The 19,752-nt window shown below is 46.4% G+C and overlaps 1 protein-coding gene across 1 annotated transcript in view; it reads left to right on the plus strand.

Annotated features, from left to right (window-relative positions):
- The window catches only part of LOC143962474 (asialoglycoprotein receptor 2-like), a 46,592-nt gene that overhangs the window by 20,972 nt on the left and 5,868 nt on the right, over window positions 1–19,752 (plus strand). The window contains exons 5-7 of the mRNA XM_077471748.1: window positions 1,207–1,290; window positions 8,503–8,654; window positions 18,752–18,858. Coding sequence (XP_077327874.1) covers window positions 1,207–1,290; window positions 8,503–8,654; window positions 18,752–18,858 — 343 coding nt within the window. The remainder of the gene's footprint in view (window positions 1–1,206; window positions 1,291–8,502; window positions 8,655–18,751; window positions 18,859–19,752) is intronic.

A 19,752-nucleotide genomic window follows, 5' to 3' on the forward strand; every position in this document is an offset into this window, starting at 1 on the left:
AAAGCCTCAGCAACATCTCCTCAACATGGTACTCCGAAGTGTGGTTTAAAATCTCCATCAAAGTCTGCCCTTCGCATTCTTTCCTTACATCAGGGTCTCCATAAGTTTTCCCCATTACATTGGAGTCCCATCAGAGTCCCCTTTACATTACCCCTTATATTAAAGGCCCCGTGAGAGTATCAGATTTTCCCCATATACCAGAGTTTGGCTGAGCCTTTTGGCTAGGACCAGAGGGATTTTTTATTTCTGGCCGAAGTGCCAGTCATTGTACTGCACTATGGCCACTCTTTCGCTTCTCCCACTTCCTTCTACCCACATTCCTATTTATTTTACTCCTGTGTTTGTAACTCTTTTGTATTTTTTGTTTGATGTTACACGTTTGTCACAGTGTGATGAGTAGGGTGTGGGTCCTTGGGCCTACCCTGAAAGTCTTGGGAGAGGGTAGACATGGCCTTCTGGCTTGGTTTGCCCTCTCTCATGGGGTCACCCTTTGGTGGGAGTCCAACTGAGTACTTGGGTGGGTCTGTTTCGGCAGACCTTCCAGAGAAAGGGGGTCCATCTGGTTTTGGCCAGATGGACCCAGTGAAGTACCTCACACCCCGGGGGATCAGGGTAAGGTCCTTCCCAGGGAGGATCAGTGTAACACCCGTTGCACATTTTGTGTCACTCTATGTTTGTGCACTTTTTTTGGCACCAGGTGGAGTTTTTGGGTGTGTTTCACACGCCGCAGGCTTTTTTTTTTTTTAAAAAGTTCCCATTATAGTCCATTTTCCATCAGAATTCCCTCTTACATAAGGGTCCCCATTGGAGTCCTTCCTTACATCAGGATGACCATCAGAGTCTCCCGTACTTTAGAGTCCACCCTTATCTCACATGCTTATAGCATGACTGGGAGCCTAGAGGGCCAGGAGTGTGGCTGTAGCCGCAGGGGGAGCAGGTCTAGATGGAGGAAGTGTGCTCCTGCTGTGAATACTAGCATTTGATTGGTTATTAGGACACAAGCAGTCCTAGCAACTGCAGTCCAGTGCAGCCGAGAGAACCTGCACCGGGGACCGGGATGGGTGGATGTTGGTAAGAAATGAAGACTGTAGGCATGTGAGGGACCGCAAACTCTAGCTACGGGCCAGATTAAATCTTGCAGCAGGCCATAGTTTAGAGACCTCTGGTATAAAGGAAGTAAGTTATTTCCTCTTCTGTGTATTTCAGATTATTCAGCTTTTAACTCCAGCCACAATCAGAGGATTATGGAGTTGCGGGAGAAAGTGGTCGAAGATCTCCAGAACATGAAAAGTATGTTTATCCTAAATTATTTCATCCACAATTTCTTCAAGGGCCCACAAATGATCCACTGAGGGCTGCACCTATGTATTTCCAGATAAATATAAAATCACCAATAATTTATAATTGTATGTTGTACACCACAGAAAGGGACAAGAAAACATTTCCTAAAATATTCAAACTCAAAATGATATGTGGAACCCTGTTTCAGGGGGGTTGTGTGGGGGTGATTCTCACCTTGAAACAATTGCATTCCAATGCTGTAACGCCAGTGCAGAAAGGAAGCTGAGCCTCCTCTAATGCTGTGTACACACGATCAAACTATCCGGCGGACTTTTTTTTACCCAAAAGTCCGGCGGACTTAGAAAGTAGTTTTGACTCAAAAACTGTCTGCCGGACTCGCAGTCCGCCGGACAATACGGCTGTGTGTGTGCTAGTCCGCCGTACTTTTGAAATGAATGTCCATTCATTTTGAGCGTGGCTCCAGGTAGACGGGACTAGTGAAGGAAGTCAATGTCGCCGCCTCAGGCGGCGAGATTGACAAGTAGCTGGCCCCGTCACCTGGAAAAAATGAAAAAATGAAAAAACGGCTTGGGGGTTCCCCCCCCCCCCCGGGTCCATATCAGACCCTTATCCGAGCATGCTACCCGGCCGGTCAGGAAAGGGGGTGGGGACGAGCGAGCGTTAAATTATTTTTAACCCTTGTGTGTTGTGTTTTATTTACATTTTTTTCACAGGTGAAAGGGTAGGGATACATTGTACCCCATACTCATTCACATAGGGTGGGGGACCGGTATCCTGGGGCCCCCTTATTAAAGGGGGCTCCCAGATTTCAATAAGCCCCCTGCCCGCACACCCTGACAACCAACGGCCAGGGTTGTCAGGAAGAGGCCCTTGTCCTAATCAACATGGGGACAAGGTGCTTTGGGGTGGGGCAGCCGCGCGGCCCCCCCTTCCCCAAAGCACCCCCATGTTGAGGGCACGCGGCCTGGTACGGCTCAGGAGGGGGGGAGCGCTCGCTTGTCCCCACCCCTTTCCTGACCAGCCGGGCTGCGTGCTCGGATAATGGTCTTATATGGACCTTGGGAGGACCCCCACACCGTTTTTTCGGCGTAGGGCTTCCCCTTTAAGTCCATACCAGGTGACGGGGCCAGCGATGCGTCAATCTCGCCGCCGAAGGCTTCCTTCGCTAGTCCCGGCTACCTGGAGCCGTGTTCAAAATTTCCTCCGTGTGTGGGCAAGACCATTCATTTCAAAATGTGTGGGCAGGTCCGCTCGTTCGGAAAATTTGGCAGACTTTCCGGCAGTTTGTCCGCCAGACTAAGTCCGCCGGATAGTCTGATCATGTGTACGCGGCATAAGTGAGAGTTCCAGCTACATTTCTGGGTTCTTAAATTAGAGACTGTTACCAATTAAAAAAATAAAATAAAATGCAGGTAAAAGCACAGAAAAAAATTCGTACCTGGGGGGTGTGTATAGTTTCGTACCTGGGGGGTGTGTATAGTATGCCTGTAAAGGGACGCATGTTTCCCGTGCTTAGAACTGTCCCTGCACAAAGTGCAATTTCTGCAGGAAAAAAAAGTAATTTAAAAGCACTTGCAGCTATAATGAACAGTCATTGAAAATCATTAAACCATTTTTTTTTTTTTAAAAGCGTGGTGTTCCCCCAAATTAAATTACCAGGCCCTTCAGGTCTGGTATGGATATTAAGGGGAACCCTGTGTCAAAAAAAAAATGACGTGGGGTCCCCCCCCAAATATCCATACCAGACCCTTTATCCGAGCACGCAACCTGGCAGGCCGCAGGAAAAGAGGTGGGGGACGAGAGAGCGCCCTCCTCCTGAACCATACCAGACCACATGCCCTCAATATTGGGAGGATGCTTTGGGGGTCTGTGACCCCTCAAAGCACCATTTCCCTATGTTGATGGGGACAAGGGCCTCATCCCCACATCCCTGGCCGGGGGTAGTGGGGGTCTGTGGGCGGGGGGCTTATCAGAATCTGGAAGCCCCCTTTAACAAGGGGACCCCCAGATCCCGCCCTCCCTGTTTGAAATGGTAAGGGGGTACAAAAGTACCCCTACCATTTCACAAAGAAAGTGTAAAAAAATTGTTAAAAAACACACACCATTGGGAAAAGTCCTGGGGGGGGCCAGGATCTGGGGGTCCCCTTGTTAAAGGGGGCTTCCAGATTCTGATAAGCCCCCCGCCTGCAGACCCCCACACCCATCAGCCAGGGTTGTGGGGATGAGGCCCTTGTCCTCATCAACATGGGGACATGGTGCTTTGAGGGGTCACAGACCCCCAAAGCATCCTCCCAATGTTGAGGGCATGTGGCCTGGTACGGTTCAGGAGGAGGGGCGCTCTCTCGTCCCCCTTCTTTTCCTGCGGCCTGCCAGGTTGCGTGCTCAGATAAAGGGTCTGGTATGGATTTTTGGGAGGACCTCCACGCCATTTTTTTTAAAATTTGGCTTGGAGTTCCCCTTAAAATCCATACTAGACCTGAAGGGCCTAGTAATTGAATTTGGGGGAACCCCACGCTTTTTTTTTTTTTAATCAATGACTTCTCTGTATTACGGGGAGCCGACAATTTATTATAGCCGCGAGTGATTTTAAATTACTTTTTTTCCTGCAGAAATTATACTTTGTGCAGGGACAGTTTTAAACACAGGAAACATGCGCCCCTTTACAGGCATACTATACACACCCCCCAGGTACGAAATTTAAAGGAATATTACACTTTTATTGTTTCACTTTAAGCATTATTAAAATCACTGCTCCTGAAAAAACTACAGTTTTTTAAAACGTATTTTTGCATTGATCCATATCCCCTGGGGCAGGACCCAGGTTCCCAAAACACTTTTTATGACAATAACTTGCATATTAGCCTTTAAAATTAGCACTTTAGATTGCTCCCATAGACTTTTACAGGGTGTTCCGCGGCTTTTCGAATTTGCCACGAACACTCCAAATTGTTCACTGTTCGGCGAACAGGCAATTTTCGAGTCGAACAGGAGTTCAACTCGAACTCAAAGCTCATCCCTAGTAAGGGCACTAAAGGACTTTGGAAGTGGGGTAGTGGGGCTGACATTTGACACACAGAACAGGATTGACAATAATTCTCAATATCTTTCTGTATCCCAAGCCAGTAAAACCTGCGCAACACCCTTTCCGTGGTTTTCTCAAACCCTAAATGACCTCTTAGCAAGTGCCCATGGACAAGTTCCAACATCACCTGTCTGTATGGCTTAGGGACTACCAATTGTTCAAAAATGTCATCTTTTTTTGCATGCACCATACATTTGAACGCATCGCTGAGAGGGAATGTAGGCCTAAAACCCAGTGGGCAGGTCTGGTCACCCCCTTGCTTTCTGGAGAATAGCAGAAGGCCTACTATGATCTGGAGTCGGCAGAAGCAGGAGACTATGAGAAGGTCAAGCAGGAAATATTGGTGCGACTCGTGTCACATTGGCAGTTCGAGCACAGCAGGTCCACAGCTGTTTCTTTCAAGACGAGAGGTCCCCAAGATTGAAGATGTTCGACCTAATCCACCTGGTGGGGAAACCAGGCAGTGTCCCTGTCTGGGCCACAAATAGTGGAGCGTGCGGTCAACCTAATTTCTGCTGAAATAAGGAAAACAGGGCCTGCCCCCTGGTTCAACAGGTATATCATAATTACTATTACATTTTCCCAGGCCCTGGCAAGGGTAGGGATTTTTCTCTGCTCGGTACCAAAGTTTTCCTTGTGCACATTAAGGTCAGCAAACTCTAATGTAGCCTCAGAGTCAGCAGACGGCTGTCCACTTTCACTGCTTGTGGGGACTTCCTCAGGCTCCTCCAGTTCTCCTGCCATAATTGAGAAAGGAAGACACAGGGAACCCTGAGAGAAGTCTCTTGAACCCACATTGTCAGTGCTGTCCAGGAGTTCTGCCTCTGCTACTGAGTCAGTTACTGTGACCGAGTTGGTACGATCCCAGAGTTCTGAAAACTTAGGGCATTCCCTACCAATGATGTCTTCATGCACCAAGTGGGGCACAAGTCCGACAGGATGTGTCACTGTACCAAAGTCAGTTTTAAAGTTTACAGTGGCTGTAGGATACTCCCAGGTATCCCCATGTACACAGATCACAGAAACTTTTTTTTCGACCATCTTAGCTTTAACCAAAGTCACTAGATTTCCAGAGTCCAGAAATGCCATAATAGGCTTATAATTTATAGTCATTTGGCACATGTGTCTTCCTACACTTGGCACTGCAGCGCATGAAACAGCAGAAAACATAGACTGCCTTCTATAATATACATCACACTGCATAAGTTCATCTGTCAATGGACAGTTTGTTGCAACATGTCCCAGTTCCTGGCAATGGAAACACCTGATGTTGACCCAATTTGATTTGCTGACAGGCCATGGCTTCCCTTGTTTGGGACATCAAACTTCAACTCTGGCACCAAAAATTCTCCCCCCCCCCCCCCCCATCTCCTTGCCATGCTTACCACCCACTCCCCCTGGAACATTCTTACCTGTTGCCTGGTGAGACCGTGGCTTTGGGTGGAAAGTTTGTGTGGCTGTAGGGGGGGGTGACCAGGCTCTCTGCAGCAAAGTATCTCTCCACGAGCTCCACCAGGTTGTTTGCCGACTTGGGGTCTCCTTGACTCACCCACTTCTGCAGGGGAACTGGTAGTGATCTCAGGAATCGGGCCATGGCTACACGCTCCACTATTTGTGGCCCAGACAGGGACACTGCCCGGTTTCCCCACCAGGTGGATTAGGTCGAACATCTTCAATCTTGGGGACCTCTCGTCTTGGAAGAACCAGCTGTGGACCTGCTGTGCTCGAACTGCCAATGTGACACCGAGTCGCACCAATATTTCCTGCTTGACCTTCTCATAGTCTCCTGCTTCTGCCGACTCCAGATCATAGTAGGCCTTCTGCTATTCTCCAGAAAGCAAGGGGGTGACCAGACCTGCCCACTGGGTTTTAGGCCTACGTTCTCTTTCAGCGATGCGTTCAAATGTTAGCAAAAAGGCCTCTGGATCATCATCTTCAGTCATCTTGGAAAGAAATCGACATACATGGATGACTGAGGGCTTGTCTCCAACGTCATCAATTTTAGCAGGTGATCACTGTGCTAGAGTCTCCACAACCTTAGTAAGGGTTTACCTATCTGCTCTTGCTTCAGTGGCTAGCTGTTCAAACAGCCTCTATGATTGCTCCTGTATAATAGATTTAGTTTGCTGTTGTGCAGCATTGGATAGCACCATTTGTTTGAGGATTCCGTGTTTAGTCACTTTAGGTACTGGCCCTTTAAGTAGTAACTTACTAATGCTGGTCGCAGTCTCCACCATATTTAACCTGGGGGACAGGTATCAGGTACAAAGCTCCCTGGGATGAGCAGTCTTTTAGGCACAGATACCAAATCCAATGAGGTAGTGACAAACACTGCAATGTTTATCTGTGATATATACAAGTCTATATACAGGTGCTGTATAGTGTTCCAAAAAAACAAATAGGAACAAAAATAGCCGAACAAAAACCTAGCCGTGTCTCAGCACTAATTACACAATATTTACAGGTCCCAACTACCAGGCCGAGAAAGCCTACAGCTTGTCAGCTTCCACATACGCAGCTTAATAGCTTTTACCAACCTTTTGCTCTCCTAGACAGAAGTTGTCTAAGCCCTTGTACACACGGTCCGACATTCCGACGGAAAATGTCCGATCAGACCGTGTTGTCGGATAATCCGACCATGTGTGGGCTCCATCAGACTGTTTCCGTCGGAATATCCGACAGACCACGTTTTCCAGCTTGGCTGTAAAATTTTCCGACAACGTGAACTTTGTCCGATCGTTTGTAGAGAATTCCGATCGGACAAAGTGCCACGCATGCTCAGATCAAATTCCTACACCAAAGCTATTGGCTACTAGCCTGATCATAGTCCCGTCGTAACGAAATAACGTCATCACATTCTGAACGATCGGATTTTCCGACAACTTTGACCGTGTTTATGCAACAGTTTCGGACAAAATCCGACGGATTTGGTTGTCGGAATTTCCGACCGTGTGTACAAGGGCTAAGGTTCCTAGGCCAAACTGGTTGTCTGTCTCAGGTGACTTTAAATTGGCCTGGGGGAGAGGACTAAGATCCGTAACTGGACCATGGATCAAAAATCCCCGAATGTGTATGAAAGGAGACTGCGAGATGTATAAACCCCGAACAAGACTTCTCTCTGGAACGCTCTGCTACACCCTTTTATGAGTACCTGGGTCTGAGCAACTGATTTGCCCATTATGAGGAGTTCCCACCACTACTGCAGTTAATTCCCAGATTTGTAAAACCTATGTTGTCCATTATGAGAAATTCCCACCATCACGGTGCTGAGTTTATTGGTATGTAGACCTGCAGTGATCATTATAGGTGAGTCCCACCATTTCCTGCTCTGAGTTCCTAAGTCTGCCTGCTGTGCCCATTTTAATGGTCCCCCAGTATTTCTGATGGAATTTGTATGTATTTTATATCATGGAGAATGTAAGAAAAGTTGTGACACATAAAGTTGGGTGGAGACAAAAAACTCCCGGATGTGCAGGATCAGAGCCAATAATTCTAGGCCCCTGTACACACGGTCGGAGATTTCCACAACAAATGCGTCGGATTTTGCCCGTCGCATTTTGTCCGTCGGATCTTGTCTGAAACTGTTGCATACACGCGGTCGGACAAAGTTGGCGAAAAATCCGATCTTTCAGAACGTGATGACGTAATTTCGTTACGACGGGACTACATTCAGGCTAGTAGCCAATAGCTTTGATGTAGGAATTTGATCTGAGCATGCGTGGCACTTGGTCCGATCAAAATTCTCTGCACATGATCGGAGTATGTCCGACCGGCCCAGTTGGTTGGGAAATATTTCCAACATGTTGGAAAATTGGGTCCGACTGATATTCCGACGGAATCAATCCGATGCATACCACACACAGTCGGATTATCCGACGACACGGTCCGATAGGACACATTCCGACGGATTCTCCGACCGTGTGTACAAGGGCTAACGGGGAGATCTCATTGATGGCATTTCTGAGACATATAAGACTCCAGGGTCTGACTCAGGGATGTGATGTCTTTTATCTGTGATTTCCTTTTATTATAATTTTACCCTCTTGGCTGAATGGTCCGGTAATAACCATGACAATCTAGCATGACCCTCATCATAATCCTCTTTCTTGCTCCCTCAGGATTTTATGATCCATTATGCAATGAGGAATGGAGGCGGTATGGAATCAGCTGTTACTACTTGTCTTCAGACTCACGACCATGGAACGTCTCCAAGAAAGACTGTGAGGAGAGGGAGGCCCACCTGATAGTCATTAATAGCGAGGGAGAGATGGTATGAATGCTGAACAGATAGACATGTCCAACTGTGATAGTTCCACTGTCCGATCACATCACTGCCAGCAGTATTTGATTATTATGCTCACAGCCTCACCCTGTGAAGAGATTTTTCAGTTTGCAGGACAACAATTTAAGCAGTGGCAGACTGAGAGTGATTATGACTGAGGAAGGTTTACTGAATAATTAAACCTCTGCTCACACACCGCTATGTGTTTTAACAGAAACCTGCACCTTTTAAAGAATCTGTTGGTGTAACTCTGACATCTAAAAAAAAAAAAAAAAGTATTTATTGCTTGCTGCCTCATCCAGACAGGAATGTAACAGAGTTCACACTGCTATAGATTCTTCACAGAGACAATGTTATTTCATTTCTAATTATTCAGTGGTCCAGCTTCATGATTTTTAAACATTTTTTTACAGTTTAATGAGTGCATTTTCAGGTAATAGCTGCCTCCTTTATTACCTGATTGTTTATTTATCACTTTATTTGATTATTTATTTTGTGGAGAAATATAGGGATTGTTTTGATGAGCGAGGGGGTTTTTCTCCTTCGCTGATTTTTAAACATTTCTTCAGCGAAAATAAAAAAAAGAGGTGCAGAAAAAAAATTACAATATTTAAATAAATGGTAATAATGTAAAAAATATTTGATAATTTATTAAAATATTTACAGAAAATATGTTTAAAAAAAATAGACATAAATAACAGTAAAATAAAGGGTTTAAAAGTGGAAAAATACTTAACCACTTCAGCTCCGGAAGGTTTTACTCCTCCCTTCCTGACCAGGCCATTTTTGCGATACGGCACTGCATGGCTTTAACTGGCAATTGTGTGGACATGCAACACTGTACTCAATATTTTCCCACAAATAGAGCTTTCTTTTGGTGGTATTTGATCACCTCTGTGGTTTTTATTTTTTGCGAAACCAAAAAAAATAGCGTCAATTTTGAAAAAAAAAAAAGATATATATATTTTTACTTTCTGCTATAAAACACATCCAATAAAAAAGAAGTAAATAATCAAATTTCTTCATCAATTTAGGCCAATTTGTACTCTGCTACATACCGTATTTATCGGCGTATAACACGCACTTTTTCCCCCTTAAAATCGGGGGAAAGTTGTGGGTGCGTGTTATACGCCGATCCCCACTGTCTGCGAGTCAAAAATACCGAGCGCAGCCGAAAAATACCGTGCGCGGCCGAAAAATACCGTGGGCGGCCGAAAAATTCCGAGTGCCGCCGAAAAATACCGAGCGCCGCCGAAAAATACCGAGCCGATTGCTCGGCTCCGCTCGTAGTCCCGCCTCCCTGCTGTTTCTCTAGCGAGCGCTGCCGAAAAAGACCGAGCCAACTGTACTGTGTACTCGGCTCGGCTCGGCTTGCAGTCCCGCCCATACTGGGCGGGACTGCGAGCGGAGCCCAGCCGAATACACAGTACAGGCGGCTCGGTCTTTTTCGGCAGCGCTCGCTAGAGAAACAGCAGGGAGGCGGGACTACGAGCGGAGCCGAGCAAGTCGGCTCGGTATTTTTCGGCGGCGCTCGCTCGGTCTGTCTCGGCAGCGGGAAATTTAAACATGGCCAAGCTGCAAATGACACTGCAAAGCTGCAAACAGCGTGGGGCAAGCTGCAAATGACACTGATCATTCTGCAATGATGGACAAGGCTGCAGATGCACACTGATAAGGCTGCATTGACTGGCATTTAAATGTAAGTTTTTTTTTCCTTAAACTTCCCTCCTAAAACTTTTTTCCTTAAAATGCCCTCCTAAACTTGGGGTGCATGTTATACGCCGCTGCGTGTTATACCCCGATACATACGGTATATTTGGTTTAAAAAAAAAAAATCCCAAAAAGCGTATATCGACTGGTTTGTGCTAAAGTTACAGCATCCACAAACTTTGGGATATATTTATGGACTTTTTATTTATTTTTTATTGCTTTTACTAATAATGGCAGCGATCAGCGATTTTTAGCAGGATTGCGACATTGTGGAGGACAAATCTGCCACCACTTTTTGGGAACCAGTGACACCAATACAGTGATCAGTTCTAAAAAAAATGCACTGTCACTGTATAAATGACACTGCCAGGGAAGGGGCTAGCATCAGGGGCGATCAAAGGGTTAAGTGTGCTCCTAGGGAATAATTTCTAACTGTGTGGGGGATGGACTGACTGGAGGAAAAGAGGCATCTGTGTTCCTGATTAGCCGGAGCACAAGATCTCTCTCTTCCTCTCTGACAGAATGGCGGCCTGCCGTCTTTTCATAAGCAGACCGCCGCTCTGCCCCTCTTCAACAATCACGGGTGACCGGAAGCCGCCGCAGCCTCTGGACCCGCTGATTGGCTCCTGCTGTGTCCAATCACAGCGGGAGCACGGCTCCAGCGGCACACGCACGCGCCCCAGAGCCGATCCAAGGAATCACGTACAGGTAAGTGATTTTGCACTTAAGGGCCGCCCTGCCGCAGTATATGTATGTGGGGTCGGTCCTTAAGTGTTTAAACTGGTTGTAAACCCCATTCATGAAATCTGACCTGGGCACATATATCTGCAGTGTTTACTTATCTCTCTCCAAAGCTCTAAGTGCAGTGTCTTTCTGCTGCTCCGTTCCTCTGTTATCAGCATGAGAACTTTTGACAAGTTCTCCAACACACAAGATAAAAGCAGCCTAAAATTTGTGTCACAAGGGAGCTTAGGGATAGATTAGCAGAGAGTTGTCTATTCAGACTGCATATTTGCAAGTTTCATTGTCCCTGCCTATGTGGAGGGGGGATACCTCTCCTCCAATCAGCTCACACACAGAGTATGTCCAGACTCCCCTCCTACTGCTGAAACAGGAAGAAAGATTTGAAACACAATATGCACTTTTTAAAGAATATATAACAGGAAAGACAGCAGATATACATGTAAAACGTATGTAGGAGGATTTGTTTCATCTCTGTGTATCATCTGAGGCTGTTCACTTCACTGGAAAAATAGTGTAATCCCTCGCGCCACTAAGTGAACAAACAAATAAAATCAAATATAAGTGAATAGAATATATGTGAAAGTTGCTGCTAGACCATTAGTGTAGACAGTGCACAAAAAATGGGTATAAATGTAATAGTGATCAGCGCAACTTCCTATAATTGGATTACACTGAAATGATTACTGTGACAAAATCCATCAAAAAATGCACAAAAATTATAATGATAACGATTGTTCAATTGCTGTGAAAGAAAGTCCTTTTCAAACAATGTGACAAAATCCGTATGATCTACAAATCTCGTGAAAAACAATTCTTGTAATGAATGATTCTACTATATGTGATCTTCCTCAATGAGCTCTTACCTCAATGAGGAATATAAACCAATGTTGTAAAGCGCTGCGTAAACTGTCGGCGCTATATAAATCCTGTATAATAATAATAATAAACCGCCTTAACGAGCTCCCTGGGACAGATCACATTTTCTCCATCTCTTGATCCCACAAGGACACTGCGTTTTGGTAATGCTGGACACGGCTACAGGTTTTCCACTAGGGATGAGCTTGGTGTTCGAGTCGAACACTGGCTGTTCACACGTTCGGCGAATACCGAATGTTATGGGCCATTCGCTCCAAATTTGCGTGGCGCTCACAGCCCACAATGCACTTATCATCACAGTGCATTGCTGGCTCATGATTGGCCAAGCATGCACTGTGACCCCGCATTGCTTGGCCAATCACAGCACCGGCAGTGAGGAGAGCCATAATTGGCTGCAGGCAGGATCAGTCCTCTCTGAAACCTGCACTGAGAGGAATGAAGGTGTGGAATTAGGTGTGTCACAGCCAAGTATTTGCAGGCACTCTGCTAGCAGTACACCCACGTCTGATTGTAGCAGGCAAATTTCCCTGCCCCAGCTGCTGGACCGTTAAAAGATGTTCACTCCCAGCCATCCACATGCCCAGTGGTTGAATGCTAGCTTGGCTAAATTGCTAGCACTTCAACTGCTGCCTTTTCAGTTGGTAAACTCCGCCCCTTTCCGTGAGTTTTTGCAATGTGCAATTCCTCAGTGGCAGGTCCCCAAACGCCACTTTTTCTTACGAAAGGCAATTCCGGCTCGGTGGTTTGCAACAATGGCACCAACCTCCTCTCCGCCCTCGGACAAGGACAACTGACCAATGTGCCCTGTGTGGCTCACGTCCTTAACCTGGTGGTGAAGCCGTTCTTGGGCAGGTACACAGGCTTACAGGATGTCCTGAGGTGGGCCAGGAAACTTTGTGTTCATTTCCGTCGATCATTTAATGCCAGTGCTTGGCTGGCTGAGCTCCAAAAGGAGTTGAACCTGCCCAAGAACCGCCTTATATGTGACATGCCCACCAGGTGGAACTCAACGTTGGCCATGCTGCTGCGGCTGCGCACGCAGCAGAGGGCCATCATTGAGTACCTGTGCAACTACGGCACCAGGACAGGGTCAGGGGAGCTTGTTTTTTTTTTCACCACGCCAGTGGGGCATGATCAGGGATGCATGCACTGTCCTGTCACTATTTGAGGAGGCCACAAGGATGGTGAGCAGTGACAGTGCATGCATCAGTGACACTGTACCTCTTGTCCACCTGTTGGAGCATACGCTGCGTGGAATAATGGACAGGCCACTTGAGGCAGAACAGAGGCAGGAAGAGGAGGACTTCCTTGCCTCTCAAGGCCCCCTTTATCTAGACAGTGTTCCTGCTGTCCCACCCATCACACAGGAAGAGGAGGAGGAGGAGGATTTTGTCAGCATGGAGGTGGAGCCTCGCACTCAGCATCAGCAGCAGCAGTCTTTTAGGGACGATTTACACTCCCAAGAAACCTGTGGACTTCTATGTGGCTGAAAATCATTGGCTGGGAGGAGGTGGCTGCAGATCATGTTGTCCTTAGTGACCCAGAGGACTCCAGACCGAATGCCTCAGCTAACCTACGCTGCATGGCCTCCCTGATCCTGCAAAGCCTGCGGAAGGATCCTCGTATTCTTCGGATCAAGGAGAGGGACCATTACTGGCTGGCCACTCTCCTTGATCCACGGTACAAGGGTAAGGTTGCCGACCTTATCTTGCCATCGCAGAGGGAGCAGAGGATGAGACATCTCCGGGAGGCCTTGCAGAAAGGTCTGTGTAACGCGTTCCCAGAGACTGGGAGGTTACAAACTCCTGGTCCTGGACAACATTTTGCTGAGCCTCCAGTCAGTCACAGAAGGAGTGGTGGAGAAGGTGGCTGTCTGACCGATGCGTTCAGACAATTTTTTAGTCCGCAGCCCCAAGGTATGATCGGTTCCAGCAACCATCGCCAGCGTCTGATTTACAGGAGCATGAATACCTAGGGGCAAGGTCAGACTTGGACACCTTTCCCACCGAAAATCCTCTGGCTTACTGGGTCTTGAGGATGGATCACTGGTCAGAGCTTGCACAGTATGCAATTGAGCTACTGGCCTGTCCTGCATCAAGCGTTCTTTCAGAATGCACCTTCAGTGCTGCTGGTGGCTTTGTAACTGATCACAGGGTGCACCTGTCCACTGACTCGGTTGATCGGCTGACCTTCATAAAGATGAATCATTCTTGGATCACCGCTAGGGATGAGCCAAACACCCCCCGGTTCGGTTCGTACCAGAACTTTCTAACGGACCCCATGTTCGTTACGAACGTTAGAACCCCATTGAAGTCTATGGGACTCGAACGTTCAAAATGGAAAGTGCTAATTTTAACGGCTAATATGCAAGATACTGTCCTAAAAAGGGTTTGGGGACCTGCCTCCTGCCCCAGGGGACATGGGTCAATGCCTAAAATGTTTTTAAAAATGGCCGTTTTGGCGGGAGCACTGATTTTACTGACAATGAAAGTGAAAAAAAAAGTGAAATATTCCTTTAAATATGGTGCCTGGGGGGTGTCTGTAGTATGTCTGTGAAGTGCCACGTGTTTCCCGTGTTTAGAACAGTCCCTGCACAAAATGACATTAAACGGAAATAACACCATTTAAAACTGCTTGCGGTTTTAATGTTATATCTGGTTCCTGCAATATGGTTGAAAATCATTGAGAAAAATGGCATGGGTAGCCCTCCCTGCCCATTACCAGCCTATTTGGGTCTTGTACGCATATTAAGGGGAACCCTGTACCCATATTAAAAAAAGGAAATGCGTGTGGCCCCCAGGCCCTATATACTCAGAACAGCAGTATACAGGCGGTGCAAACAAGACAGGGACTGTGTAGGTTTGTTGTGTTAAGTTGAATCTGTTTGTAATTTCAACTGGTACATTTTTAAAGTGTAGCTCCAGTCAAAAAAACTATTTTTAAGCTTTTTGGAAAACATAGGGAAGGGTTATCACCCCTGTATAATTTGTTTTGTCGTCCATCTTTTTTCATCTCACTTGCTGCTGTCTCCTTCCGTTTGCAAGTAGGAGATGTTTGTAAGTTGGATGTTTGAAAGTAGGGGCCTGCCCTATATGCTCTGCAGAAATGGCGGAACAAGGTGTTGGTTTTGCCACAACATTGTAAGCCCTGAAAGTGACTCTTGGTGGGCGCTGGAGCGCCCTGCTGTGAACGATTATATCAAGAATTGTAATTACATGCCATTGTTGAACAGTGGTAGAAAAATTTACCTTTGGTGGTTGTGGTGCTGGTGCCACAACACTATAAGTCCTCACCGTTACTCTGGGTGGGCACAGGAAGGGGCCCTCCTGTGAAATATTATATCAAGAATTGTAATTACATGTCCCTGTTAAACAGGGGCAGAAAAATTTGGCCTTAGGCACTGCTGCTGGTGCCACCACACTGCAACCTCTTCCATATACTCTAGTTTTTTTGCTGGAATTAGCCCTGCTGCAAAGCATTGCATCAAAAATTGTACTTAAACGCCCCTGTTAAACAGGGGAAGAAAAATTGGGCCTTAGGCTGAGGTGAATATTGCGGTGTATACTGCGGTCAGGGCACGCAGACAATAACCAGAAAACAGCAGAGATAAAGGGGTATATACAGATGTATACTGTGCTGTGCTGGAGGCACACACAACTTCCAATAACTCCTGCAGATGGCAATTGGGCTCAAATAGAGAACAGCTATGTAGGTGGATTATAGCGGTATGTACTGGGTACAGAGCACGCAGACAGCACGCACTCTCCTGACACTACTGACTGCAAGCTCTATTATAAAAGATAGATCACTAGCTATATAGGTGAGGTGAATATAGTGGTGTATACTGCGGTCAGGGCACAGACAATAACCACTACACAAGAGCAAGATAGGAAATCAGCCAAAAACGATCGGTGTGTAACTGTGTTGAAGGTACACAGAACACCCACTGCTTCAGATGCCAACACACTACACGAGGCCGCCTCAAAGGCGGCCTTATATAGTGTGGGGCGTGCACTACACAGCCTGAGCTAAGCCTGTGGCCAATCATGGCTCTCCTCGCTGCTGGCGCTGCGATTGGCCAAGCATGCGGGGTCACAGTGCATGCTTGGCCAATCATGAGCCAGCAATGCACTGCGCCATCGCAGTGCATTGTGGGCCGTGAGCGCCACACGAATTTTGATGCGAACGGACCAAGAGTTCGGATTTCGCCGAACGGACGAACAGCCAATGTTCGAGTCGTACGTACGTTCGACTCGAACACGAAGCTCATCCCTAATCACCGCCAGCTACCAAGCACCTGAAGCTGATGAAACTGAATATTTTTTTTTTAAATGTCACATCCCTTCAAGACTGCCTATGCTGATGCTGAGTGACTGTCCTGTTATGTTGACTGACTATCCTCTTCCTCCTCAATGATCCCGCTGATATCTTGGAAGAACATTTTTGGTTCTGGGTGATGCCACCAGCCCAATTTTTCAGCCCCTGTTTAACAGGGGCATGTAATTACATTTTTTGATGCAATACTTTTCAGCAGGGCTAATTCCTGCACTCCAAATAGAGTATATGGGAGAGGTTGCAGTGTCGTGGCACCAGCACCAGTGCCACCAGCCCAATTTTTCAGCCCCTGTTTAACAGGGACGTGTAATTACAATTTTTGATGCAATGCTTTGCAGCAGGGCTCATTCCTGCACTCCAACTAGAGTATATGGCAGAGGTTGCAGTGTCGTGGCACCAGCACCAGTGCCTAAGGCCCAATTTTTCACCCTCTGTTTAACAGGGGCATATAATACAATTTTTGATGCAATGCTTTGCAGCAGGGCTCATTCCTGCACTTCAACTAGAGTATATGGGAGAGGTTGCAGTGTCTTGGCACCAGCACCAGTGCCTAAGGCCCAATTTTTCAGCCTCTGTTTAACAGGGGCATGTAATACAATTTTTGATGCAATGCTTTGCAGCAGGGCTCATTTCTGCACTCCACCTAGAGTATATGGTAGAGGTTGCAGTGTATAGGCCCAATTTTTCAGCCCCTGTTTAACAGGGGCATGTAATTACAATTTTTGATGCAATTCTTTGCAGCAGGGCTCATTCCTGTACTACAACTAGAGTATATGGGAGAGGTTGCAGTGTCGTGGCACCAGCAACCAGTGCCTAAGGCCCTATTTTTCAGCCCCTGTTTAACAGGGGCATGTAATTACAATTCTTGATATAATATTTCACAGCAGGGCCCTTTCCTGCACCCAGCAAGAGTAACTGAGGATTTATAGTGTCGTGGCACCAGCACCACCACCACAACGACCAAAGGCCCAATTTTTCTACCACTGTTCAACAATGGCATGTAATTACAATTCTTGATATAATCGTTCCCAGCAGGGAACTCCAGCGCTCCCCAAAAAGGGTCACTTTGAGGGCTTACAGTGTTGTGGCAACACCAACACCTTAGGCCCCCATTTCTGCAGAGCATATAGGGCAGGCCCTTACTTTCAAACATCCAACTTACAAACGTCTCCTGCTTGCAAACAGAGGGAGACAACAGGAAGTGAGACGAAAAAAGATGGACGGCAAAAAAAATTATACAGGGGTGATAACCCTTCCCATGTTTTCCAAAAAGCTTAAAAATAGATTTTTTGACTGGAGCTCCACTTTCAAAATGTACCAGTTCAAAATTACAAACAGATTCTACTTAACACAACAAACCTACACAGTCCCTGTCTTGTTTGCACCGCCTGTATACTGCTGTTTTGAGTATATAGGGCCTGGGGGCCCCACACCTTTCCTTTTTTTAATTTGGGTACAGGGTTCCCCTTAATATCCATACAAGACCCAAAGGGGCTGGTAATAGGCGGGGGGGGGGGGGGGCTACCCATGCCATTTTTCTCAAGGATTTTCATCCATATTGCTGGAACCAGATATAACATTAAAACTGCAAGCAGTTTTAAATGACTTTTTTTCCGTTAATTGTCATTTTGTGCAGGGACTGTTCTAAACGCGGGAAACACGTGCCACTTCACAGGCATACTATAGACACCCCCCAGGCACCATATTTAAAGGAATATTTAACATTTTTTTTTCACTTTAATAGCCATTAAAATTAGCACTTTTTATTTTAAACGTTCGAGTCCCATAGACTTCATTGGGGTTCTAAAGTTCGCACTAATTTTCGGTCCGTTCGAAAGTTCTGGTGCGAACCGAACCGGGGGGTGTTCGGCTCATCCCTATTGGAGAGTAAGTCCAATCTGGCGTTTCATAGTCACTGATCCTCATAAATGACTCTTCATACTCCTTCATAGTCTCTATGATAAGAGCTCAGAGCTGTGGGGACAGCCATCTTTTCTTGTAACATTAATGGGTGTTGCAGAACAGCCCCACTTACTCAAAGGGCCCCATATTGGTAACTACTGTATCTTAAATACATTTATATTTACATCTGACAAGGGCTTCCCTTACATCTCCTGTCCAATACCCCCTGGAGTTAATGACAGTGTGTAGCCGGATGAGGAGTGGCACAGGTACCTGTGGTAGGTATTGGCCCTGTGGATGGTCAGATGACAGTCTGGATACCACTGAAATGTTGTGAATGCTGGAGCACAGGAACGCTCAGATGCAGGTATTAAAGCTGTAGCCAAAACAAGCCAATGACAGCCGGGCAGCAGAGTTTCTTTAAGTTGGTTTCCTCCTGGTGCCCGTCAAATTGGCTGAAAAGTATATATGCATATTATTTAATATTCACACAACTTCTATCTTTTGTCTTTCTTAAGAATTTTCTGAGTGGGATTGCAAACAAGAGATTTACGTGGCTCGGTCTAACGGATTTGCATGGAACCTGGAAATGGGTGGATGGAACTCCTTATAACAACACTCCAATGTAAGACACCGAAACCTCAAATTTAAGAATCCTTCTCACACATTCCTAAATTTAAGATCTGGCAAAATGATCTGAAAAGGTGGCTAATCCATGAGCTGAAGTGCATTGTTGAGACTTAAATTCACTCCACCTAGCGCTTTACAACACTTTTTCATACAGAAAGCCTTAATGTATGCATGATCTATGAGTTAGTGGGGCTTATCAGAGTCTAGAGGACACCGTTAAAAATATTGGGGCCTACCCATACTGCCCTCCATCCATGTGAATGGGTACATACAGTAGAATTAAAGACATCCACAAATCCACAAGTCCTTTTTTTACCACCACGTCCCCCCAAAAAGAAAAAAACAAAACAAAAAAGCAAGAGTCCATCATTGTAAATCTATAATCAATCATGATGCCCAAAACCTGCCAAATTGCTGGAATTAAAAACTTCACCCAGTGCATATTGCCATTCCCAATGGTACTGCTCACCAAATAACAGCTCCTCATGCTGTCATCAGCTATATATGGGAAGGCGTGGGGAGAGTAATGACATCATTGACCAGTGACCATATTTGGGCAGCGATGTTGCTGCTATCCCCGTCCCTTTGCTTAAGTACCCAGAGATTCCCGCCCATGTAAGTAATGTGTCAGAGGTGGTTTCTAGGGACACAAAGGTTTCACCACTTCCTGCTTCTTTAGGAACCACTGACAGCAGGAAGCTAATATATATATAGAAGTGGTAGAAATACCACTTCTATAGATGATGCTCACCTCCCACCGAACAGGGGGCCAAACCTGCAAAAGTTTGGGCATTCTTTGAAACACTCTAAGGCCGCGTACACACGGGCGGACTGTTCGCCCAACCTTGTCCGCTGAACAGTGTTTGGGCGGACAGTCCGCCCGTGTGTG

This window comes from Lithobates pipiens, unplaced genomic scaffold (genome assembly GCF_037356315.1).
Source record: "Lithobates pipiens isolate NorthernLeopardFrog02 unplaced genomic scaffold, aLitPip1_a1.2 Scaffold_8, whole genome shotgun sequence".
NCBI lineage: Eukaryota > Metazoa > Chordata > Amphibia > Anura > Ranidae > Lithobates > Lithobates pipiens.